Raw genomic sequence first — 27,423 nt, forward strand, 5'->3', positions numbered from 1 at the left:
TTTTGGTTTCCTATTATGCACAAGTTAACTTTTAAGAAATAAATGTGATTTTAAAAACCTTAAAAGAAAACTCTAGAAGACCCCAGATTAATCAAAAGATATATGTATACTCTATTAATATTCTTTTTGCAGACAAAAAGACAATAGGATAAACATCAAGATGCTAACTAACAACAATTAAATTTCTGCATGTAAAGACTACAGGTGGCTTTAATTTTCTTCTTCATTTAATAATACACATTTTGCCAATTTTCTACAATGAACCTTTTTTTTTTTAATGAGAAAAAGGCTGCTTTCTTGAAAATAGCATGGTCTGCATGCCTGTTTTCCAGGGTAACAAAGAAGGGTGTTGCCAGGGAGATGCAGCTCCACAGAGCACTTGTTAGGAGGAAACCCCAGGGAGCAAGTGGGTGTTGAGAGCCTGAAAGAGGAAAGAAGGGCAGGCTGAGTGCAGGGCGTTTTGGAAAAGTCCAGACCATGCAGGAACCAGGCTGGCTGGAGACAACCCAGGAATTGCCTGGCACTGCCGAGGGCTTTCCAGGCAGCCATCAGTCCTTCCTAGTCTCTCTTCCAGATACTGCAAAGTCTCTCTACTGCTCAAACTCACGTCACTGTGATGCCACCCACTCCCGGCTTGCTCATGTCCCACCCAACACCACCTGGCCACAGGTATCCTGCTTTGGTTAACACTTAGAACATGGGATGGTCCACTCTCTCAGATGCATACCACCCTCCACTTAACCCTGACCAGCTCCACTTCCCAGCCCAGACACAGCGCCACTTGTCCTCAACATCAGCAGTTCCTGCCCCCATCCTCTGCCTTCTGTATACTTTTCCCTGGCCTAGAGAATAGGATTCTCTCTCCTTATATACCCAGTGACCTCTACTCACCCTTCATAATAAAACCCTCTACAGAGCACTCCGAATATTCAGGAAATCAACCCTGAATATTCACTGGAAGGACTGATGCTCAAGCCGAAGCTCCAATACTTTGGCCCTTGATAGCGAAGAACTGATTCACTGGAAAAGACCTTGATGCTGGGAAAGATAGAAGGCAGGAGGAGAAGGGGACAACAGAAGATGAGATGGTTGGATGGCATCACCGACTCAATGGACATGAGTCTGAACAAGCTCTGGGAGATGGTGAAGGACAGGGAAGCCTGGTGTGTTGCAGTCCATGGTGTCACAAAGAGTCGAACACGACTGAGCGACTGAACAACAGAGTGCTCCTGGTCACCAGGCTGCTTCCCCTCTGCACAGCTCTGTCATTTCTATGTAACATCTTACAGCACTTCTTACGTGGCGAGACTTATCCCTTAAACACCCCTCCCCACTAAACCGTGAGATGGCAAGTCCAGGAAATCCACAGCCTCATGCATCCAAAACACCACCCAGATATGGAAGGGGCTCAGTAAGTGGTTGATGAGCTAAACAAATATATCTGTTTTTACTATATATTTTTATAGATATTTCAGAAATGAGGTTTAAGAGCTGAAAAACAGCTAACTGATATTGGTACTCTCTAAACGAAACCAATTCAAAGTTTAAGGCCTAAGTAAAGATTAAACCAAGTATATACTGGGCAAATGGCAAGATTTCTGTCATCTTTAGAGCTGAGAATATAAAACTACATCAATCTGGAATTACCAACCGTACCAAATAGTAATCTGAGGACTACACACGATGCAGGGGGTTTTGTTTCTCCTTTACATAGTGTCTGTTACAAAAGTAATTCAAACACATATCTTCTCTTTGAAGGCAAATCAGTAAGAATGGCTGATACCCAGGCAACAGGGGAAACTTATGATCAATGGCAAGAAAACAGAATCTGCGTGTAATTCTCATACTGCGTGTAATTCTCACTTCCACACAGGCTGACTTTCATGGGTGCCTGCCTGATGCCTACGTTGAGTTTACCTGAGCTAAAGTGGGGATTGAATTTTGACCAGTCTGCGTCTGCATGTGAGCAGATTCGCTCTCTGCCACAGAATCTGGTAAACTTCCATCCTGCTGAGAGTCAATTGTTTCCATGGTCATTTGTCTGAAAAGACAATAAAAAGGAAGAAGAATTAAGGCCCTATCTGAAATACCTGTTTTCACCTGGCTTTCTGGTTGATATTCATTTCTATCATCCAATTATTCTACCTTGTTTTTCAAGAAATAGATTCAGTGGCAAAGCTCTAACTATCCAAATGTAAAGGCACCTTCTCTGCTCACTGGATATGAACACTATACCAAGGGAGCAATGTCCCATGGGAATTAGTTTATTTGAAAATTTTTAAATCTTACAATAAAGTCTCCTTGATAATTATTTTAAGCTCTCTATCATAAATTAGTGATAAAGTTAGGTTTTGTATTTTACATGAAGTTTAAATATCCTACGACTCTCATGGCCTAATAAACCTGCTTTATACTATGATTTAGTATGAAAGAATTTCCACATTACCTACATTAAATGTGTTAGGATATAAAGATGTGTCTGGCTTTGTCAGCACTAAATAGTTTCTGATTTAAAAAAACCTGTCAAATTGAATCACTGAGTGGACCACTTGTCCTGCAGCTCCTCCTTCACTTAAAGTGGAGAATCTAACTTTTCCAGGAAAAACTTGTAAATTTTTATCTTATAATTTCAACTTAAGTTAATGATTTCTATATAGGCTCTTCCTAGACAGAAGGTAAGCCACATTATAATGTTAGCCTACTACGAGAACATATAAAATGCAAACAAAATCAACAACAAAAAATTTTAAAAACTTATAGGAACTACTCCCTGCAATTGTGTATCTTTTCGATCGTTAATAATATAGTGTGCTTTTTTCACCTCAGTGGCCTAAATATATATATCCCGAAAGTCTGCAGGCAACTTAGAACTTTAAATTGAAATGTCCAGACGTTTTTTCCAGATTGAATTCTTCTGCATTTCAAGAGGCGTCACCTGAATCCAAGCCTTCTGTTCTCAAAGCTGTCTGCTGTAGCCTGCACTACACCTCGAATTACTTCTCTCCATTCAGACAGTTGAATACTTAGAACTGACCGTGACAGTTTAGGGCAATTATGAAAATCTAGAGTCTACTATGAAAAGACGTCTTTCCCTCAACGTTCTCCAATTCTTTTATCTCTTACCATTTCCCAGCATGGACTTTCTAATTCTAGGTAAGCAGAGGCCATCCCCCTGCAAAAACTGCCAATTCCTGAGGTTCCACTTTTGCTTGTAAGCAGTTTCCAAGGAGAATACCTAGAACATTTGATTCTGCAGGATATGAAAAGGTATTATCTGGGCAAAGAGTGTAAGAGGAAAAACGCTTGGTCAAAGTTTAAAATATCTGGGATTAAAAGGGTTTCTTGGCCGCAGAACTTTCTCTGAAGCTTGACTATTCCAGTTTGACTTGGGAAGGATGATGCAGATCCAGTCAATAGCATTTTCCAAAAGAACCATTCCAAACCCTTTTCCCACAAAGCGAGTCCTAGCAGAAATGGTTTGGAAAGAGTGTGAGAAATGTTGTCTTATGCTACTTATACCTTTATTAAAAGCTCTCTAGGTTTTGTCAAGAACTTGAGTTTCCACTCAAAACATTATCCTCTGAAAGGCCTTCCCCCTTTCAGAAACATTCCTTTAGCACCATCTACATGACAGACCCTGAGAATACAAAAGTCACAATCCTTGCTCTCAAGGACACTGTTCTCCACTTGGGCCTTAGTTTCTCCAAGAGTCCTCGGACAACCTGTCTTAGAATTGACACACACACTTGTAAAGGAAAAAAAAGCAGATTCCCAGGCTCGACCCTAAACCTACTGATTCAAACTTTCTAAGGGGTCTAATTTTTATAGCTAAGAGATTCTGATAGCTATTAAAATTTGAGAACAACTTAGCTTATTGGTAAATGCTATTGGTTAGACCCGTAATGAACACAAATTGTGGGAAGGGTGCTATGTATGAAATGCTAGGGGAAACACAGGAAAACTGAAATAGGCCTGAGGATGGGGCCATATGAGTTGTATGCTGAAGGAGAGGGTAGAAAAGATCAGGACAACCAAGAGAGGAAGGAAAATACAGAGCATGTTTGGAAGACAGAGTAGCTGACTGGAGCAGACAATCTGGTGAGGCATGCAGGAGCCTGCTAGTTTTCATCCTTAACAACTTCTAAAGGGCAATATAGTTAGTTCTTCTTATAGAGGTGAGGGAAAGGAGACATAAAGAGGTTTAGAATCTGATTTTCAACAAAGGGATTGAGTGGCAAAGCCAAGTTTTGAACCAAGGTCTTTTCCCAAAGCATATTCTCAATGACCACACCAAACCGCCATTCAATCTCTCTCACAACATGAGCTCACTTTATCTTCACAGCCTAATCTCCAGTCACTCCATTCCTTCCCACATTCTGCAATCCAGCCTCCTTACAAGCCATGTCTTTGGTCAAATACACATCTTAGTTCCCCAATTCTAATTTTCTATACCTGTACTTCTCTCTTCCTCGGATGCCCTTCAGTCTTTCTTTGTCCAAAGGGCACATTTCTACTCATTCTTCAAAGTCTGGATCAAGGACACCATCTTTAAAAAGTCTATTCTGATAGCCTTGGGCAGAATGATTCTGTCCTGAGTTCCCAAAGCATCTTGTGCAATCCCTCCATTTCAGCACTTGTCTAGCATATTCATCTGTCCACAAAGTTCTAGCAATAGTGTGAGGAACAGACACAACATCTTAGATTTCAATGTATTCCCAGTGCCTAGAATAGAATCTACCATAATCATTAAGTGAGGGAATTAATTAACCAACTATTCCAGAAGACTATAGGACTGTTAGGTGTTACTAAGATAATAAGAAGATGGTTCAGAGAGGTTTGGTGTCTTTCTCCAGGGCTCACAGAAGACTGCATGATGGGGGTGAACAGGAGGTCCGGTGTTTGTGACTCCAGGGTTCCTCCCACAGCTGGTACCCTGAGCAGTATTCCCGTCTAGACACGTCTTACAAAAACGGTGTGCTTCTCAGTATGCTGTCACAGTCTTCACTCAGATGGGATGTACAGACTCTAATTTTATCCCATGTTATTCTCCTGGAGTGCCTTGTACAGGGCCCGGTACATGTCATTCAGTCCAAGTTTGTTACTAAATCAATTTATTTGAAAGTAAAAATCTACAGAAGAGCAGGTCAGTACTACCAATTTACACAGCCTGTCATCTTCAAATAAGTTCATTCTGCTGATCTATATCCAACTCCTCTCCAGTACAACCTCCTAAACCCACTAAAAGCCAACCCCAGACCAAGACTCGGGGCAGAAGATTCAACTAACATTGGAGTGCTCAACGTGGATCAGGCACTGTACTGGGCATTTTCAGACACTAACCCAGCAGGAAATAAAGGGCCCAGACCTCAGATGGAAATGACACATATCAACACTAATATCTGTAAATCAGTCTCAGCTAGTTCCAAAGGAATTTGTTTACCAAGTGTAAGAGATAGACCCATTTAAATCTTGCACTGTTCACTTACCTACTTTACAGCAAAAATTAAAGAGGTGAATCATACAATATTTTCCCCCAAATCTCACTTTCTATACCAAATTTTAAACACAGTTGTACTAGTATTAATAATCTGTATATTAATTAATTATATAATATTTCAATCTTAAATACAAATGAGAAAAAGACCAATTAGGAAATAGAAATTACAGAATATTTAAAAATAAACACATACAAAATGATAAAAACAAAAAGTTAAAAGTCCATTAAGCATTATAATCTACAAGTAAGCAAAATACTGGCAAACATTTGGTTCTACGATTCTAAAGAACAGATAAGGATTTGCTAACACAGGCATATTTAAACTTATAAATGATTAATGGTAGTAGCAACATGCTTATGAAAGTTAAATATTTCTTCTGAAATCTTTATTTATTAGCAAACCATTCTCTTCTCCAGTAGAAAAGTAAATGTTATCCCAACATGTTTTGAAAAATTGGGACTCATTTTAATAAATGTTAACATAATCATTGTTTTAAAAGAACAGGATCCACCCAGTTGCACAATTTTCAAAGTCTTCTAGGGTGAACTGCCTTTAGTGGGGGTAGCATTGTATTTGTGGATTACTCTGTTATTTTCTAGGTTTTTAATAGAACATCTATGTCATATTTCAAAAACTCCCAAAAATACTAAACTACAGCAAACAGTACAGTACAGTTTATATATGTTTTATATAACACACTTTGAAGAAATGAATACAAAGCAGTATATTTGTAAAAATTATGTTTTTACAATTATAGAAATATTGAGATAATTAATGACCAAAGTTATCTTGGCACACCTATGTACCAAGCACACACAAGATATTTAAAAAGAAGGAAAAATGAGAAGAAAAAGGAAAAGAAGTTTTGAAAAATTCTATCCTAGGTACCCAAGAAGATATTCTTAAAAGAAAGGATGAAAAAAAAAAGAAACAAAGAAAAGACATACAAGCCAAAAATATCTACATGAAAAACAAAAGTAGTTTCCTAGTTATAATTAAAGTGTACAATTAATAACTTTGAAAATCTTAGTTGTATCCAATTTGCAAAGACAAATTATACAGTGGAGCAACTATATTTATCCATGCAAAAGTTTTTCACCTGCTTAAAAAACAGAATCCAGCAACAAAAGGAAAAATGATTAAAGTTGTTTTTATTATCTCTTTTTAAATAGTTCTATTGAAACTGTCATGAAAAATTCATTTTCTTTTTGCTGCTAGACCCCACTGATGAACCAGAATGTCTCTGAAAATCACTAAAAGAGAATCTGAAAAATAATATTTGGATTTCCAGAAAACATTGGTAGAGATGTGCTGTTTTATAACTTTAGGTACAGGTGTTGAAAATGAAAACTCTTCTCCACTTTCATATATATCATCTCCTTTCTAACTGAAAAGGCCAGCACTTAGAACAAGCTGACCATGAAAGACCACTCAACTCCTACGTTGCCTAGCACAACTCATGGGAGAAGACAAACTCCCTAATTGAACAGCTGAGCAATTTGGGTACATACTATTACAGTTTTATTTTAAAATGTATACATATATATACATACATATATACACACACACCCATATACATATACAAACACATATACATATATACACACACCATTAATTTATCCATTTTAACTTTAAGCTGAGTAGAACTTTCAAAAGAACAGAAAAATAACATATCCACCTACCTTAGATTTGTCTTCATATATTTTTTCCTGCCACATTTGCTCATTATTAAGACATTTATAATCAATGCTTTGCTCCTTCTTGTTTTCTTCTTTATTTATCCTGCAGTCAAATTATAATGTTGAATTGGGGGATCATAAGATTTTATTTAAAAAAAATTAAAATCTCTCACAACTACAGCAAAATACCCTAGTTTCATAAAACTAAAAAAAAAAAAAAAGCATAGAAAGCTGAAAATGATTGTTTTTTTTTTTCAAACTTATTCCTACCCAATTTTCTTATCTTTGGAGAGAAAAAAATTTTCAGAAAAATTAAATTGTATGCTATTTACCAGATGATTTTCTATTGAACAGAGCAGTGCTGATTGAAACATTTAATACACACTGCAACGTGCTTCTATCAGCTCTATTTTACAATGATAATAAACATTTAATAAACTGAATTATTGTTTTCTCAAATTTCATTTCACTGAAACAAATTTGTCAACTGTTTTTCATATACCTTAATTTCAAAACTGGGTTTTGTTAAAAACAATTTTAACTCCAAAAAGAATAGTAATTTTTCCTTTAAAATCTCCTCTGACAGCCTTCAATCTATTTTAAAAAGCTGTCTTAGACACTGTAGAAATTAAACTCCATTTATTTTTTTAACTAATATTTCTTTAAAATGTACATTTGACATGCTGCTGCTGCTGGGCTGTGTGTGCTCAGTTATGTGTCTGACTTTTTGCAACCCCATGGACTGTAGCCTGCCAGGCTCCTCTGTCCATGGAATGCTCCAGGCAAAAATACTAGAGTAGGTTGCCATTTCCTCCTCCAGGGGATCTTCCTCACTCACGGATCGAACCTGCATCTTTTGTGTCTCCTGCACTGGCAGGTGGATTCTCTACCACTGTGCCACCAGGGAAGCCCTCGACATGCTGAATAAAATAAAATCGACAAAGAAAAAGACCAAAGGAGAGCAGTGAGCTCTCAATTTATTTTAGATTTGAAAGGACAAACACTGGCATTCCAAAGTTTCTTCCGGGCGTCTATGCCAGCAATGGGTGCTCTGCCACAAACAGCCTATCTTCAGGGCTCCCTCATAATGGCCCCTTTATAATGATGTTACACCGTCTCACCCAATTTGGAAACTGAGTTGGCAGTCAGGTGTGCTACCCCTCACTAGGGGCACTAGGACGATGATTGTTGTTGCCACCTGCCCCCAATCTACAATAGGGATGAGAAAAGGTAGGGCATTTAAATCAAACCCCCCGCGCCCGCCTCCGCCCTGACCCCAACCAGGCTTCCCTGGTGGCTCAGTTGGTAAAAAATCCACCTGCAGTGCAGGAGATTGCCGGCAATACAGAAAACCAAGGTTCAATCCCTGGGTCAGGAAGATCCTCCTGGAGAAGGAAATGGCAACCCACTTCAGCACTTTTATTTTTTAATTTATTTTTTAATTGAAGGATAATTGCTTTACAGAATTCTGTCGTTTTCTGTCAAACCTCAACATGAATCAGCCATCAGTTCAGTTCAGTTGCTCAGTCATGTCCGACTCTTTGCAACCCCATGAATTGCAGCACACCAGGCCTCCCTGTCCATCACCAACTCCTGGAGTTCACCCAAACTCTTGTCCATCGAGTCGGTGATGCCATCCAGCTATCTCATCTTCTGTCATCCCCTTCTCCTCCTGCCCCCAATCCCTCCCAGCATCAGAGTCTTTTCCAATGAGTCAACTCTTCCCATGAGGTGGCCAAAGTATTGGAGTTTCAGCTTTAGCATCAGTCCTTCCAAAGAACACCCAGGACTGATGTCCTTTAGAATGGACTGGTTGGATCTCCTTGCAGTCCAAGGGACTCTCAAGAGTTCAAAAGCATCAATTCTTCGGTGCTCAGCTTTCTTCACAGTCCAACTCTCACATCCATACATGACCACTGGAAAAACCATAGCCTTGACTAGATGGACCTTTGTTGGCAAAGTAATGTCTCTGCTTTTCAATATGCTATCTAGGTTGGACATAACTTTCCTTCCAAGGAGTAAGCGTCTTTTAATTTCATGGCTGCAATCACCATCTGCAGTGATTTTGGAGCCCCCCCCAAAAAAAGTCTGACACTGTTTCCACTGTTTCCCCATCTATTTCCCATGAAGTGATGGGACCAGATGCCATGATCTTCGTTTTCTGAATGTTGAGCTTTAAGCCAACTTTTTCACTCTCCTCTTTCATCAAAAGGCTCTTTAGTTCTTCGCTTTCTGCCATAAGGGTGGTGTCATCTGCATATCTGAGGCTATTGATATCTTTCCCAGCAATCTTGATTCCAGCTTGTGCTTCTTCCAGCCCAGCGTTTCTCATGATGTCCTCTGCATAGAAGTTAAATAAGCAGGGTGACGATATCCAGCCTTGACGTACTCCTTTTCCTCTTTGCAACCAGTCTGTTGTTCCATGTCCAGTTCTAACTGTTGCTTCCTGACCTGCATATAGGTTTCTCAAGAGGCAGGTCAGGTGGTCTGGTATTCCCATCTCTTTCAGAATTTTCCACAGTTTATTGTGATCCATACAGTCAAAGGCTTTGGCATAGTCAATAAAGCAGAAATAGATTATATAAAACCCATTCTCCTTATTGATCAATTGAAGCAGTGTAGCAAGAAGCAAGCACTGTATGGACTCACCTTGTTTCCCAGGAGTTTGTAGAGGAGCTACCCCATGTCCGAGGTCAGGGGAGGGGGCCGAGAGGAGCTACCCCCTCTCCTCGTCCGACGTCAGGGGCGGCGGCCGAGAGGAGCTGCCCCACACCGGAGGTCAGGGGCGGTGGCCGGGAGGAGCTACCCCACGCCCGAGGTCAGGGGCGGAGGCCGAGAGGAGCAACTCCACGTGCAAGGAGCAGTGGCTGCGTGGGCGCAGGAGGGCTGAGAGGAGCTACTCCATGTTCAAGTTCAGGAGGGGCGGCTGCCAGAGGCGTCAGAGGGCAGACACACAAACCATAATCACAGAAAACTAGTCAGTCTAATCACACGGACCACAGCCTTGTCTAACTCAATGAAACTAAACCCACCCAAGTCGGGCGGGTCATGGTGGAGAGGTCTGACAGAATGTGGTCCACTGGAGAAGAGAATGGCAAACCACTTCAGTATTCTTGCCCTGATAACCCCATGAACAGTATGAATCAGCCATAGATACACATATATCCCCTCCCTTTTGAACCTCCCTCCCATCTCTGTCCCCATCCCACACCTCTAGGTTGATACAGAGCCCCTGTTTGAGTTTCCTGAGCCATAAAGCAAATTCCGGTTGGCTATCTATTTTACATATGGTAATATAAATTTCCATGTTACTCTTTCCCTACATCTCACCCTCTCCTCCCCTCTCCCCACTCCAGCATTCTTGCCTGGAAAATCCCATGGACAGAAAAGCCTGGTGGGCTACAGTCCATAGGGTTGCAAAGAGTCAGATATGACTGAAGTGGCTTAGCACAATAAGTAAATTGGCACCCAAGGTACACCAGCCCTTGTGCTAGGCACCCAGGCACAGATAATAAGATGTCTCTGATCTCCAGGAACTTGGATTCTAATGAGAAAGACAGACATTTAAACAAGGAATAATTATAATATTATCTGAATAATGATGATGGGCATGACACCATCCAGTAGTACTTGGGCCACCTGATGTGAAGAGCCGATTCATTGGAAAATACCCTGATGGTGGGAAAGATTGAGGACTGGAAAAGGGGATGATAGAGGATGAGATGGTTGGATGGCATCACCGACTCAATGGACATGAGTTTGAGCAAACTGTGGGAGATAGTGAAGTAGAGGGAAGCCTGGCGTGCTGCAGTCCATGACGTTGCAAAGAGTCAGACACGACTGAGTGACTGAACAATAACATGACACCATCTAAGAGGGGAGAAGTAACTCCCAATTTCTCTTGGAAATACCATTTTCTTGAGTTTAATTTCTGAGTAAGTAATACATTATCATTTGAATCTCAAGTACAAAAAGGCATTTGATCAAGTCCCAGGACCAGCCACCCATTTCCTCTTCCCAGCTTCCTGCCACCCCTGCCACCAGACATCAAGAGAGAAAATGATTAACCTCACAACAGAACAGTGACCATCAGTTAAACCTGATCCTGACTCAGGCTAATCAAAGAATTATTTCATTCCCAAATACTCTCTAAGAAGTCATCACTGATTGCCTGCTTGCAACATCTAAAGCAACATGGAGAAGGAAATGGCAACCCACTCCAGTGTTCTTGCCTGGAGAATCCCAGGGACGGGGAAGCCTGGTGGGCTGCCGTCTATGGGGTCGCACAGAGTTGGACACGACTGAAGTGACTTAGCAGCAGCAACATCTAAAGCAATGATTTTTAGTCTCTATCTTCCTTAATACACCTACAGCATTTCCTACTCCCTAAACTTTGTCCTCCTTGAACTCTTCAGGGCACCACATTCAAGCTTCCCTTCCAAGTTATCCAGTCCTTTGCCCCAGTCTCCTTTGGCCCACTCTTTAAGGGTTGGTGTTTCCATGCTCCCAGTCACAAAAACCACAACACTCTCCCTCAAGACTGCTTCATCCCTGTTAGATGAGTCTCAAATCTCACCTCCAGCCTGACCCCTCTCTGGTCGAATGCTCAGGAGTATCCGACTCTTTTGCAACACCATGTAAGTTCCTCTGTGCATGGGATTTCCCAGGCAAGAATCCTGGAGAGGGTAGCTATTTCCTCCTCCAGGGGAATCGTTCTGACCCAGGGATCAAACCTTTGTCTCTTGTATTGGCAGTACCACCAGCACCATCTGGGCCTATGTGTATCTGCCTATTTGACGTCTCTCAACAGTTTGTTCACAGATCCTCAAGCCTGAAATATTTAAAACTAACCTCAACTCCTTTGCTCTACATCTCCCTTCCTGCTATATTTTTTATCTCAGTCGGAGACTGACGTCACCATGGCCTCAGGCACCGTATCTGGGTATTCTCTGCCTTTACTCCCGCTTCCTTTGTCTGTCCCCAGTTCCTGAGGAGGCAGTGCGGTCTAATGGTCATACGTAGCAGCACAGTGTGCAATATACACAGCACAGCACTGCAGGCTGATCTGGGTGTCAACTTGAGTTCTAGCCCTTATTGGACTATGGTTTTTGCAAGAAAGACAAAACTGAAGTCCCACTACAATCAACATGGTCAAAATGAAAAGAATGTGGAATAAAGGGCAGTGCACCTCTAACGGAAATTTCTACAATGATTCATTCTAATGAATATATGAATGTATACATTAGAATGTATACACATTCTAATGAATGTGTATAGCCTAGGCTACTGTGCCACTGTCAATGCATGAATCATTATATCTATAAATGAAACAAAATTTCTTTTCATATTATCTTTTCATTTTTGACAGCTACAGTGTTTTATATCATCTAAGATGGTATTGATGTACTGACAAATGATTCATCTTGTCAATTTATAGTACTGATAAATACAGTACAGTCCTATAAATGTTTCTCTTCATTATGGTTTTCTTAATAACATTTTCTTTTCTCTAGCTTCTTTATTGTAAGAATATAGTAGATAATACATATAACATACAAAACACATTTCAATTGACTGTTTATGTTATTGATGAGGTTTCTGGTCAATAATAGGCTATTAGCAGTTAAGTTTTGGAGAAGGCTGTGGCACCCCACTCCAGTACTCTTGCCTGGCAAATCACATGGATGGAGGAGCTTGGCGGGCTGCAGTCCATGGGGTCGCTAAGAGTCGGACACGACTGAGCGACTTCACTTTTCACTTTCATGCATTGGAGAAGGAAATGGCAACCCACTCCAGTGTTCTTGCCTGGAGAATCCCAGGGACGGGGGAGCCTGGTGGGCTGCCATCTATGGGGTCGCACAGAGTCGGACACGACTGAAGCGACTTAGCAGCAGCAGCAGCAGCAGTTAAGTTTTAGGGGAGTCAAAAAGTATATTGGGATATATAGGTGTTGGTGCCTCTAACCCCCATGTTGTTCAAGTCAACTTCAATTACCAAAAGCCATATATGTGAAGTTGACAGGGATGAGCCTATGATTATTATGTATTTTTAGGTAAAGATGAGTATAGGAAAAACAAAACATACAGTAGTAACAGGAAGTCATGCCACTTTCAACTTTTTGTAGTCTTTGTGAAGCAAAACTAGAATAACTTTCAAATAATTTTTACACTTCTCTGTAAAAATACAAGTGGTCAGGAAAAGTTTTTGTAAATAACTATTTGAAACTTGCAAATACTGTCTTTACTATTTTGAACATGAATCACCCAGAAAATCAAGCAGCATTCTAATACAGATTCAAGACCACCCAGTTTAATTGCTTCAGATACCTATTAAGCGTGTATGCATGCTCAGTCACTCAGCTGTGTCAGACTCTGCGATCCCATGGGCTGCAGGCTGCCAGGCTCCCCTTCTCCATGGAATTTCCCAGGCAAGGATACTGGAGTAGGTTGCCATTTCCTCCTCCAGGGGATCTTCTCAACCCAGGGACTGAACCCATGTCTCCTGCATCTCCTGCATCGGCAGGCAGATTCTTTACCACTGAGCCACCTCAGATACCTATTATTATTTAAGAAATATTAACTCTTTACTAAAATCACCAAAGGATTAAAAATTATTCAAGCATCTCACTCTCATTCATTCCCCCCTGGTGCCTGCTTTTGTCTATTTCAGTCAATGAACAGCAGAATCTGCTGCTAAGGAGGAAATGAAAAATGAAATTCAAATAATCATGGCCTATCTCCTCGTCTCCAAGTCCCCCTTCCCTGCCCCAGCCCCAATTCATGAAAGGAAACAAAACTTTCAGTCTTTGGGGGTGTTATTGCTTGACTAACAATCACTGTAGGGTTTTTCAACAGCATGCTCCGTTGCTGCACTTTAGGTGTATTTCAGAAACCCTTACCTACATGTAAAGTACAACTGCACTGATCACTAATTAGTAAATCTGGGAAAGAGTAGGTAAGACACTGGAATTAGCTAAAGTTTATAGAAATGAATTTCAACATTGTGATACTCAGGTTGGTCCTATCTTGCGTATACAAACAAAATTAATGTCCAAGTGCAGACACATGTCTAAATACGTTAAACTTCACTCCTCCGATAATTTTAAGAAATGCAAAAGCATCCCAAGTGTGTATGTGTGATACATAGTTGTCCCAATGCCAGAGCTGGAAACTTTCATGATAATCAATGCTATGCTATAAATTACTAAATTATTAAATAATTTTTGTGCTACCAGTGGAAAAAAATTGAAGCTGTTTGAGACTGTGAACAAAACTCTATGACATTTGACATTCTGAATTAGGATGTTCTAATTTTAAGTCTGCTGAGTTTAAAAACAAAAACAAAAACATTCATTAAGATAACTTTGAAGAAACTGAGTTTACTTTCAGGAATCCTCAAAAGTAAAAATATTAGAATCACATGAACCCCACTGTTAAAATTTAGCAGGATTTCATTTTGACATTTGATTGGTCTGTTCACTGTTCAGAAAGTGTGCATGAAGCTGCTTCTCATTTGGGGAGAGAGACTTCAGGAGAGCCTCACAAAAAGTTGCTAGTAAGGTTTTCTTGGAGGCAAGCCTCCTTCCTCACCAGTGAGACAATTATTTGAAACAGTTCCAAATAACCTTACCAGCCCATGCTTCTTTTCAAAACTGTTTTGCATGCACCTTGCCAGTAATTTCCTGTAATACTCCTGGGATGGTCAGTCAAGAGATTTGCAAAGTAGGTATTTTTAAAATTTGCTATAATTGAATTATACCGTAAGAGACTCAACTTGTCTTCATGAGTAATATTAAGATAAATCCCCAGTAATGTCATCCTTAGGTTATTCTCCTCCTTCTCTCTTACTTTCTACTGGATATCCTATAGCATCATTAAAAGAAAACCCATGAAGGAAAGATTTAAAAACAGGGCACTGTTTATTGTGCAATTCTCATGGTAAAAAGTATTTTACATACTTCGTGTGCTTTAAAAGGGAATTAACAAAATGATTTAAAATGTATATCTCAGTTTCTTCAAAGTTATCTACATGTGTATAATGGATGAGAAACACTTTCCCTGAAATCTATATTTTTACAATGTATATACCTGTACTGATAATATTGAAACTAGATTCAATGTAGGATCCTAACTGTTCTCAAAGTTGACTTTTATATGGGTCAACAGCAATCCCATTAAGTAGAAAATTAACAGGATTCAATGACATTTCAGGTTTCTTTCCTTAATGACCAATACTGATTGCCTGTCAAAACATCAATGGTGCAGTTGTTAAGTGTTTGCATTGTTCAGTTTTATTTTTCAAAGTTTATCTAAATAGGCCAAGACATTTAAGTACATTCCCCAGTTGAACTGGCCCAATATTAACTTGTAGAGAACACAAGGGTGGAGAAAACAGGATCAGGAATATATGTCTGTACTGATAAAAGATTCAGTCAGGATTCCTTTTGTATGTTAACCTGAAACTCTTACCTACTATTCATGAAATGTCCATAATTCTAAACATGATTTCATATTTTAAACATACAATGATTTGCCTCAGTAGGAAACTAGTCTATGGAGTCTGGAATTTGTTAAATTCACCAGATTTCAGGAAAGCTTCTGGGGCAAAAGGGAAACAGAAAGACTAAAGCATTCTTCTTTGTTTACACATTCAATAGAAATTTATTCATACACTCTTACAAAATGTGTACACAAAACATCCATATAATTACAACTTCACACTCACCAAAGGAACTCCAGGTTGAAGAGCAAGTCATTGTGCAAGCATTAGCTTACTCTTAACTATTTCACAGATGCACCAAAAATGTCTGTGTCATTACCATCACTTAACATGACAGTTTTCATTCCAATCCCAAAGAAAGGCAATGCCAAAGAATGCTGAGACTACCGCACAATTGCACTCATCTCACACACTAGTAAAGTAATGCTCAAAATTCTCCAAGCCAGGCTTCAACAATACATGAACTGTTAACTTGAAGATGTTCAAGCTGGTTTTAGAAAAAGCAGAGGAACCAGAGGTCAAATTGCCAACATCCACTGGATCATGGAAAAAGCAAGAGAGTTCCAGAAAAACATCTATTTCTGCTTTATTGACTATGCCAAAGCCTTTGACTGTGTGGATCACAATAAACTATGCAAAATTCTGAAAGAGATGGGAATACCAGACCACCTGACCTGCCTCTTGAGAAACCTATATGCAGGTCAGGAAGCAACAGTTAGAACTGGACATGGAACAACAGACTGGTTGCAAAGAGGAAAAGGAGTACGTCAAGGCTGGATATTGTCACCCTGCTTATTTAACTTCTATGCAGAGGACATCATGAGAAACGCTGGGCTGGAAGAAGCACAAGCTGGAATCAGGATTGCCGGGAGAAATATCAGTAACCTCAGATATGCAGATGACACCACCCTTATGGCAGAAAGTGAAGAGGAACTAAAAAGCCTCTTGATAAAAGTGAAAGAGGAGAATGAAAAAGTTGGCTTAAAGCTCAACATTCAGAAAACGAAGATCATGGCATCTGGTCCCATCACTTCATGGGATATAGATGGGGAAACAGTGGATACAGTGTCAGACTTTTTTGGGGGGGCTCCAAAATCACTGCAGATGGTGATTACAGCCATGAAATTAAAAGACGCTTACTCCTTGGAAGGAAAGTTATGACCAACCTAGATAGCATATTCAAAAGCAGAGACGTTACTTTGCCAACAAAGGTCCGTCTAGTCAAGGCTATGGTTTTTCCTGTGGTCATGTATGGATGTGAGAGTTGGACTGTGAAGAAAGCTGAGCCCCGAAGAATTGATGCTTTTGAACTGTGGTGTTGGAGAAGATTCTTGAGAGTCCCTTGGACTGCAAGGAGATCCAACCAGTCCATCCTAAAGGAGATGAGTCCTGGGTGTTCTTTGGAAGGACTGATGCTAAAGCTGACACTCCAATACTTTGGCCACCTCATGCAAAGAGTTGACTCATTGGAGAAAACGCTGATGCTGGGAGGATTGGGGGCAGGAGGAGAAGGATGACAGAGGATGAGATGGCTGGATGGCATCACCGACTCGATGGATATGAGTTTGGGTGAACTCTGGGAGTTGGTGATGGACAGGGAGGCCTGGTGTGCTGCGATTCATGGGGTTGCAAAGAGTCCGACACGACTGAGCAACTGAACTGAACATGACAGTGGTCTCAATGTTTACTTATCCAGGATCAAACCCATTGAAATATGTTCTCAAAAACTATGTCTGGATCACCAAGTAGCTCTTTAGACATCAGTATTTTTACTGCTGCTGCTGCTAAGTCGCTTCAGTCGTGTCCGACTCTGTGTGACCCCATAGACAGCAGCCCATCAGGCTCCCCCATCCCTGAGATTTTCCAGGCAAGAGAATCCAACCACTGGAGTGGGTTGCCATTTCCTTGTCCAATGCATGAAAGTGAAAAGTGAAAGTGAAGTCGTTCAGTCATGTCGGACTCTTAGCGACCCCATGGACTGCAGCCCACCAGGCTCCTCCGTCCATGGGATTTTCCAGGCAAGAGTACTGGAGTGGGGTGCCATTGCCTTCTCCGAGTTTTTTTTTTTTTTTTTTAACTACTTCTTATAAAAAGGCCAAAACACATTGTTTGCAGATTGCCTTTCTTTAGTGGAAAGCTGAGCACTGAAGAACTGACGCTTTTGAAATGTGGTGTTGGAGAAGACTCTTCAGAGTCCCTTGGACTGCAAGGAGATCCAACCAGTCCATCCTAAAGAAAATCAACCCTGAATATTCATTGGAAGGACTGATGCTGAAACTGAAACTACAATACTTTGACCACCTGATGCGAAGAACTGACTCACTGGAAAAGACCCTAATGCTGGGGAAGATTGAAGGCGGGAGGACAAGGGGACGACAGAGGATGAGATGGTTGGATGGCATCACCGACTCAATGGACATGAGTTTGAGTAGGCTCCAGGAGTTGGTGATGGACAGGGAAGCTTGGCGTGCTGCAGTCCATGGGGTTGCAAAGAGTAGGACACGACTGAGCGACTGAACTGAAGTGAACTGAGTGGGGAAAAGTTCCTTTTAAGTTCAAAGATTCAAAGACTGTGACTTATGAGGGGAAAGCAGCTTGTTATTTAAAAGTAGCATGGCGACTAGGCCAAAGATGTGGTACCCACAGGGGAACAACCAGAGAACACGACCTTCCTGTCTTCTAACACAGTCTTCACCTTGGACCTCCAGCCTTGCGCATCTCGGTTTGTGTTTATTTCCAGGGAGGGTGGCTGCACTCCCAGGAGCCCGGCGAATGAGGCGGGGAAGCCAGAGGTGTTCGGAAGCCGCTTGGTGAGCCGCTCGGTTACGGGGCCTCCGTTGTGGGCCGGGCAGCATCGCTCATCCCGGGCCGGCCGGCCGCCGCTGCCCGAGCCGCGCAGGGAGGGAAGCGGCTTACACTAGGGATCCGGGTCCGGCGGAGGGAGCAGTGAAGACGTCCGAGGACGCTCGTCCCTCTGAGTCCGCGGTCTGGACCGCGGTCGCCTGGCTGGCTGGTCCCGGCGCCAGCGGGGCACGGGAAGGAAGGTGGCGCGCCTTCCAGAAGCACCGCTCGGTCTGTCTAGGGTTGCGAGGATCGGGGACGGCGGCTCCGGAGAGCGAGCGAAGCCGACCGACCCGCGTCGCCCGCCGGCCCTCGCCTCCCAGGAGCCGGAGCGGCGGCCCCTCAGAAAAAGCCCTCGAGGTGCGCTGGGCAAACGGCCCCCGGCTACCCGCTCCGCCCCGCCCCCAGCTCCGGCGCCGCCGCCTCAGGCCCCGCGGGTCCCGCCGGCCGGCGCGCCACTTACCCGCAGCGAAGCGATTTACGTAGCGGACCTCGTCACTGCTTACGGACGCGAGGAGGAGGGACGACGAGCCCCACCGGGACCGCCGCCGGCCCACGTTGCCCCACGTCAGTGCTGATGCGGCCGCGGCCTCCCAGCCGAGCGCGATCCAACGCGGCGTCGCAGCCGCCCGCCCGCTCGCGGCCTGGAGTCCGCGCGTCCACCCGCCCGCCCCGCTCCGCGCCTGTCCCTGCCCAGTGGACGCCGAGGAAATCCACGCTCGAACCCCGCCCCCTGCCGGCCGCCGGTGGGAGTGCGGCGCCGACAATCCAACAATTGAATGGAACGAGGCGGGGGGGGGGGAGGGGGATGAGGGGCGGGGCCTGAGGGCGGGCTGGAAGGAGGGGTCTGAGGTGGGGAGGAGGGGCCAGGGGCGGGGCCTGGAGAAGGAAGTAGGCTGGGCGGGGAAGAGGACCGCGTTGCAGACGGGTTCTGAAGCGGTGCGGAAGAAACCAGAAATGGCCTTGTGGCACCTGCTCTAGGAAGTCAATCCTTAGAAAACTGCTAACCCAGGCCGTCCCGTTGTGTGTGCCGAAGTGGCTTCCCTTTGGATTTCCCCCGCTGCCAGGCAAGGCCCGGGAGCGCATCCTACCGACACCACCCCGCCGCCGCCGGCCACGAGCCCCGGAGACCCCGCCTGCCGCCGATCCTCGGCGACCTTGCCAGGGTACCGGGGTCCCCATTTGGTGATTTCACGGAGGACAGGAAGGCTTTTTGGTAACAAGCAAAACCCTCGCCTGGAAGAGGGGAGAGTTTCGTTTTCGTCTAGCTGGAAACCCGGGGTTTTCTAGTAATAGGGGCGGTCCCGGCCGATAAAACGGTCACCTGGTGTGTACCAGGAACCCTGTTATAACGGTGACCCAACGTCCGACCTTAGGTTCTCAGTAATGGGTCACACCGAAAACTGCCGTCAGGGACACTATTTGAAAAGTTGCTGAGTAAAGAAAATAAGAGCATAAGTCACGTAGTGCAGGTGGAGAAGGGCAGCTTTGAGAAATAGTAGCATCCCAGTGCGGTTCTCCCAGAAGGGGAGAATCCTGAACTGTTAAGTGCTAGATTGTTGCCATTCCGACGTACTGTCAGCAGTAAATGCTTGCTAGCAGAGATGAGAGGGTAATAACCTGGTCGGTTCACGTCCTCCTTTCCACATTAGCAGAGCTTTGAAATTCTTCCGGGACAACAGTCGATGCCTGTTTCCTCCTCCTGTTAAAAATGAGGGACATTACAAAGCTAATAAAAAAGTTAACCAAATCCTTTTCCTGTGTGTTCTGAGGTAAGGCTGGCACAGGATATTTATTCATAAGTAATCAATGAAGCTTATTTTAGTTCAGAAAAAAAGAGAGAGCGAGAGAGCCATTAGAAGGAATGAGAAGGAAAGAAAGACCAGAATGCTAAACCTGAAAAGTCATAACCTTTGTTTTGGTCAAGGTTGACCATGTGCTGGAAGAGTAGATTTTTAGCTTCCAGTGATTTATGGGGAATTGTGATCACTCTCCTTCCCGAAACATTGTTCTCCACCTACTTGTTTATCACTAATTTTTTTTAAACAAAGTGTACATTCTTTGTAGATAGAATCCATCAGACAGAGGACTTCAAATGCAAATATGAGTCAGAGGGGGCCGAAAAGAATTTGCAGCCCGTGCCAGTGACAACTCAAGACAGAGAGCCTGTATCCCTGTTGTTGTTCATTTGCTTAGTCGTGACCAACTCTTTGGGATCTCGTGGACTCTGCAACTGTGGCACTTCAGGCTCTTCTGTCTTCCACTATCTCCCGGAATTTGCTCAAATTCATGTCCATTAAGTAGATAATGCTATCCAGCCATCTAATCCTCTGCTGCTCCTTTCTCCTTTTGCCTTCAGTCTTTCCCGGCATCAGGGTCTTTTCCAGTGAGTTGGCTCTTTGAATCAAGTGGCCAAAGTATAGGAGTTTCAGCTTCTTCAGCCTCAGTCCTTCCAGTGAATATTCAGCGTTGATTTCCTTTGGGATTTACTGGTTTGATCTCCTTCCAGTCCAGAGGACTCCAGCACCTCAGTCCGAAAGCATCTATTCTTGTATCCTTAGGAGCTTTCACAAGCACCACTTAACCATGCCCAAATAGATCCGAGTGACCCAATCCTGCCTTCTGGCTTTTTGTAATTGATCACTTTCCTGACTCTTCTCAGCCCCATTCAGCCCCTCCCTGTTCTTCCATTCTCCTTTAAAACACTCCATTGCCTTTCTAAAGTTGATGTTGAATTCAGTTCATGCTAGACTCTTTTTCTCTATTGCTATAGTAGATAGGGGGCTTCCCTGGTGGCTGAGTGGTAAAGAATCTGCCTGCCAATGTTGGAGACGTAAGAGACACAGTTTCGATCCCTGGATCAGGAAGATCCCCTGGAGGAGAACATGGCAACCCACTCCAGTATTCTTGCCTGGAGAATCCCACGAACACAGGAGCCTGGCAGGCTACAGTCGATAGAGTCACAATGCGTTGGGCACAACTGAAGCAACTTAGCACACAGGTGCATAGTACATAGGTGATTAAAACCACTTTCACTAGTGTTAGCTTTATCTGACAAGTCACAGGAAGCCATTAAATCATTAAATATCCAATATCCTTGCAGTCAAGGATATTTCCCACCCATGAAGGCAGAAAACGGTGATTGCCCTTCCTTTCCTTCTCTGACTTTCTTCAATAGAGAGATTTTTTTTATACCTGCACACTCCCTTTCCCAACAGTTAGGTCCACCGTGGGTACAGTGTTCTCCCTCTGTCATGCTGTGCTTTCCTCATAAATCCCACATGTATGCCTTTTTCTTCCACATCCACACCTGTGCCTTCCTCATACACCCCTACATCTCTGCCTTCCTCTTGCACCCCACACCTATGGCTTCCTGTTATTCCTCCTACCCCCACATCTTTGCCCATACTCTCTTTAGTTTCTCCTTTTTTCCTTTTTGACTACCATTTAGTTGCCACAGGAGAAAATCAAAAGCACCTTTTTTTCCTTACTTTCTCTGATTCTATTTCATTTAGAAAGCCAGAACACATAATCATGTTCATTATGGATTTTTGCATTAAATATTCTTTTTAAGTATTACATTCAAATGTCATTTATTTTGATTACTGAGTTCTTGTGCCATCATAAATTCTGTGCCCAAGATGGGTGGCTCTCTCCTATCATGGTAACCCAGGCTTGATCTGTGACTTATATTCAAATTTTATCAATTTTCCCAGTGTTATTCTCAGTAACTGTCTTCTCCCATCCATGATCCCATTGGAGTCATGCATTGCACTTACCTGTTTATATCTCTTTATTCTGGAACTATTCTTCAACCTTTTTTTTCCCCTTAACCTTGATATTTTAAATAGAATAGTCCAGTTATTTTGTAAAAGGGCAATTAAAAAAAAACTATTTATGGAGAACAGAGTTCAAGGAGAACAGTCAATAGAAATTACCTTATAGGTTAAGTAGGCTTCATGGTACTATTGTTTCTACTATTTTGGGCATGGGAAAGTATTTTTCCTTCTAAACAATTTCTCATCAAACTTTTAGAATATAATTCATCTATAAATTTGATGTTATGTTCAAATTCAGAAATTAATGAATTGGTGATAAAATGTCCCTAACTGACTCTTGACTGATGATAATCAAGATAGGATGGATTTTTTTTCATGCTCTTAATTCCTGGAACAGGCCACTACAGGCCCTTTGCACATGCCCATTCCCTCTGACTGTTAGCTTTTCCCTTTTCTCTTTTCCTGGTTAATGTCTATTCATCCTTCAGAGCTTAGCTCACTGTGTCTTGTTCAATGAAGCTTCCCTTTACTTGGCAGACTGAATTCAGCCCCTTTAACCATTTATGTATCCTCATTTTATTAGATTTTTCTTTTGTAGCACTTATCATAAGTTTAATTAAGTAATTATGTCATCATGTATTTAAAGCCCATCTCCCTTGCCAGAATGTAAACTCCATGATGACATCTGTCTTATCCAATGCAGTTTGCCTGATAACTTCTGAGTTATTCCTTAATTCAATAATAGAGAGAAACTATGACATTATGGGTAACATCAATACAGTTGCATCCTCATATTAGGCTCTTACATAGCTGTTCACCTGCTTTTGTTCTACTTATCCAGTTCAGGGCCATGTGCTAGAGATGATTAATAACTGTTTTCTAAAAAGATGAGGAATGAGATTATGTTATCAAATGAACCATGTGAAAAATGAACTTGAAAGATTAGCCAGTGCCTCTCTGTAAAACACAAGGGAAATGATACCCATATTATTTTGCATATAAAATGCCTTATTTTAAAAAATATATCTATTTAATTGACTGAGTTGGCTCTTAGTTGTGGCACGGGGAAATTTTGGTTTCCCTCAGGGCTCTCTGGCTCAGTAGTTATGGCATGCAGCTTTAGTTACTCTGAGGCATGTGGGATCTTAGTTCCCCAACCAGGGATGGTTGGAAGGCATATTCTTAACCACTGGACCACCAGGGAAGTCTCTAAAATGCCTTATATATATATATGCATTCTCCATCAATAATAAGTATTTTAACTAGAATTTAAAATTAAAAAATGTAAGGCCATGACAAACCTAGACAGTTTATTAAAATACAGAGACATTACTTTGCTGACAAATGTCTGTATAGATCGGAGAAGGCGATGGCACCCCACTCCAGTACTCTTGCCTTGAAAATCCCATAGACGGAGAAGCCTGGTAGGCTGCAGTCCATGGAGTCTCGAAGAGTCGGACATGACTGAGCAACTTCCCTTTCACTTTTCACTTTCATGCACTGGAGAAGGAAATGGCAACCCACTCCAGTATTCTTGCCTGGAGAATCCCAGGGACGGGGGAGCCTGGTGGGCTGCCGACTATGGGGTCGCACAGAGTCGGACACGACTGAAGCGACTTAGCAGCAGCAGCAGCAGCAGTCTGTATAGGCAAAGCTATGGTTTTTCTGGTATTCATGTATGGATGTGAAAGTTGGACGTAAAGAAGGCTGAGCACCAGAGAATTGATGTTTTTGAATTGTTATACTGGAGAAGACTCTTGAGGGTCCCTTGGACTGCAAGGAGATCAGACCACTCAATTTTAAAGGAAATCAATCCTGACTATTCATTGGAAGGACTGATGCTGAAGCTGAAGCTCTAATACTTTGGCCACCTGATGCAAAGAGCCAACTCATTAGAAAAGACCCTGATGTTGGGAAAGATTGAGGGCAGGAAGAGAAGAGGAGACAGAGAATGAGATGGTTGGGTGGCATCACTGATTCAGTGGACATAAATTTGAGCAAACTCCGGGAGATAGTGAGGGATAGGGAAGCCTGCTGTGCTGCAGTCCATGGGGTCACAGAGGTAGGACACGTCTTAGCAACTAAACAACAACAACTAGAATTTACCAGGTCCTCGCTGCTACTGACAAGTACTAAGTTGTGTCTGACACTTTTGCACCCCATGTACTACAACCTGCCAGGCTCCTCTGTCCATGGGATTTTTCCAGGCAAGCAAGCATACTGGAGTGGGTTGCCATTTCCTTCTCTAGGAGATCTTCCTGACCCAGGAATCAAACCCAGGTCTCTTGGTCTGCTGCATTGGCAGGCAGATTCTTTACGACTAATGCCACCTGGGAAGCCCTTAATCTTCATAAACTGACAGCCTCTTATTTTGTAGGTTATAGTGCCATCATGTGGATACTTGATTTTCCTAAGATAAAATGTAACATTTTTGTCATAGAGACTAGAACACTATGACTGAAAACCCGGCCATCCCACACCCAGGCACTACTTATAATCCATACTAGTTACCATGTCTGGCTGAGTGAAGGTTCATTTGGGGACTTCTGAATCTTCATTGTAAGCATGCAGAATTTGGAAACATTCATTTAAATGATAAAAGAAACCTTACAAAATACAATAGCTTGAAGATGCCCGCAATCCCTATGATCATCAGGTTATTTTGTGTGTCTAAGAATCCACCTGCCAATGTAGGAGACGTGGGTTTGATCTCTGATCCGGGAGGATCCCACATGCCTCAGAGCAGCTGGGCTCGGGAGCCACAACTACTGAACCTGTGATCTAGAGCCTGGGAGCTGCAAGTACAGAAGCCTACAAAGCCTAGACCCTGTGCTCCACAGCAAGTGAAGCCACCGTAGTGAGAAGCCGGCACACTACAACTAGCGATAGCCCCCACTCACCGCAACTAGAGGAGAGCCCTCACAGCAGTGAAGACATAGCACAGCCATAACTAAATAAACTTTAAAAATTAAAAAAAACAATAAAGCATACAGATGATTAGCTAGATGAAGAGCCACATAGGTCTGGAAGGGTTCCAGTGCACGAGCTTCTTCTGTCCCTTGGAGTTGGGGTATGCCAGAATGAAGCAGGGCAAAGGCTAATAGAGTTTTGCCAAGAGAACTCACTGGTCATAGCAAACACCCTCTTCCAACAACACAAGAGAAGGCTCTACACATGGACATCACCAGATAGCCAACACCGAAATCAGATTTATTATATTCTTTGCAGCCAAAGATGGAGAAGCTCTAGACAGGTCAGCAAAAACAAGACCGGGAGCTGGCTGTGGCTCAGATCATGAACTTCTTATTGCCAAATTCAGACTTAAATTGAAGAAAGTGGGGAAAACCACTAGACCATTCAGGTATAACTGAAATCAAATCCCTTATGATTATACAGTGGAAGTGAGAAATAGATTTAAGGGACTAGATCTGATAGAATGCCTGAAGAACTATGGATGGAGGTTCGTGACATTGTACAGGAAACAGGGATCAAGACCATCTGCAAGAAAAAAAAAATGCAAAAAGGCAAAACGCCTAAGGAGGCCTTACAAATAGCTGTGAAAAAAAGAGAAATGAAGAGCAAAAGAGAAAAGGAAAGATATACCCATTTGAATACAGAGTTCCAAAGAATAGCAAGGAAAGATAAAGCCTTCCTCAGTGATCAATGCAAAGAAATAGAGGAAAACAATAGAGTGGGAAAGACTAGTGATCTCTTCAAGAAAATTTAGAGATACCAAAGGAACATTTCATGCAAAGATGGGCTCGATAAAGGACAGAAATGGTATGGATCTAACAGAAGCAGAAGATATTAAGAAGAGGTGGCAAGAATACACAGAAGAACTGTACAAAAAAGATCTTCACAACCCAGATAATCACGATGGTTTGTGTGATCAATCACCTAGAGCCAGACACCCTGGAATGTGAAGTCAATTGGGCCTTAGGAAGCATTACTACGAAGAAAGCTAGTGGAGGTGATGGAATTCCAGTTGAGCTATTTCAAATCCTAAAAGAGGATGCTGTGAAAGTGCTACACTCAATATGCCAGCAAATTTGGAAAACTCAGCCGTGGCCACGAGACTGGAAAAGGTCAGTTTTCATTCCAATACCAAAGAAAGACAATTCCAAAGAATGCTCAAACTACTGCACAATTGCAGTCATCTCACACACTAGTAAAGTAATGCTCAAAATTCTCCAAGCCAGGCTTCAGTAATACGTGAACCGTGAACTTGAAGATGTTCAAGCTGGATTTAGAAAAAGCAGAGGAACCAGAGATCAAATTGCCAACATCCGCTGGATCATGGAAAAAGCAAGAGAGTTCCAGAAAAACATCTATTTCTGCTTTATTGACTATGCCAAACCTTTGACTGTGTGGATCACAATAAACTGAAAAATTCTGAAAGAGATGGGAATACCAGACCACCTGACCTGCCTCTTGAGAAACCTATATGCAGGTCAGGAAGCAACAGTTAGAACTGGACATGGAACAACAGACTGGTTGCAAAGAGGAAAAGGAGTACGTCAAGGCTGGATATCGTCACCCTGCTTATTTAACTTCTATGCAGAGGACATCATGAGGAACGCTGGGCTGGAAGAAGCACAAGCTGGAATCAAGATTGCTGGGAAAGATATCAATAGCCTCAGATATGCAGATGACACCACCCTTATGGCAGAAAGCGAAGAAGAAGTGAAAGAGGAGAGTGAAAAAGTTGGCTTAAAGCTCAACATTCAGAAAACGAAGATCATGGCATCTGGTCCCATCACTTCATGAGAAATATATGGGGAAACAGTGGACACAGTGTCAGACTTTATTTTGGGGGGCTCCAAAATCACTGCAGATGGTGATTACAGCCATGAAATTAAAAGTTGCCTACTCCTTGGAAGGAAAGTTATGACCAACCTAGATAGCATATTAGAAAGCAGAGAAATTACTTTGTCAACAAAGGTCCGTCTAGTCACAGCTATGGTTTTTCCAGTAGTCATGTATGGATGTGAGAGTTGGACTATAAAGAAAGCTGAGCGCTGAAGAATTGATGCTTTTTAGCTGTGGTGTTGGAGAAGACTCTTGAGAGTCCTTTGGACTGCAAGGAGATCCAACCAGTCCATTCTAAAGGAGATCAGTCCTGGGTGT

At 42.5% G+C, this 27,423-nt stretch overlaps 1 protein-coding gene across 12 annotated transcripts in view; it reads right to left on the minus strand.

The window, feature by feature from the left end:
- Positions 1–19,191, minus strand: part of CREM (cAMP responsive element modulator) — a 67,755-nt gene extending 48,564 nt beyond the window's left edge. For 2 of the 12 annotated variants that reach the window (XM_070802024.1, XM_070802022.1), the window contains exons 1-3: positions 18,981–19,184; positions 7,181–7,280; positions 1,918–2,041 (exon numbers count right to left, since the gene is read on the minus strand). In XM_070802024.1, the coding sequence (XP_070658125.1) occupies positions 1,918–2,041; positions 7,181–7,224 (168 nt within the window). In that variant the 5' untranslated portion in view covers positions 7,225–7,280; positions 18,981–19,184. Of the gene's footprint in view, positions 1–1,917; positions 2,042–7,180; positions 7,281–9,826; positions 10,104–18,371; positions 18,889–18,980 lie in introns of those variants that run through there. The other 10 variants (XM_070802023.1, XM_070802021.1, XM_070802014.1 and 7 more) reach the window with 9 other exon arrangements.
- Between the last annotated feature and the right edge of the window lie 8,232 nt (positions 19,192–27,423).

This window comes from Bos indicus, chromosome 13, assembly GCF_029378745.1.
Source record: "Bos indicus isolate NIAB-ARS_2022 breed Sahiwal x Tharparkar chromosome 13, NIAB-ARS_B.indTharparkar_mat_pri_1.0, whole genome shotgun sequence".
NCBI classification, from domain to species: domain Eukaryota; kingdom Metazoa; phylum Chordata; class Mammalia; order Artiodactyla; family Bovidae; genus Bos; species Bos indicus.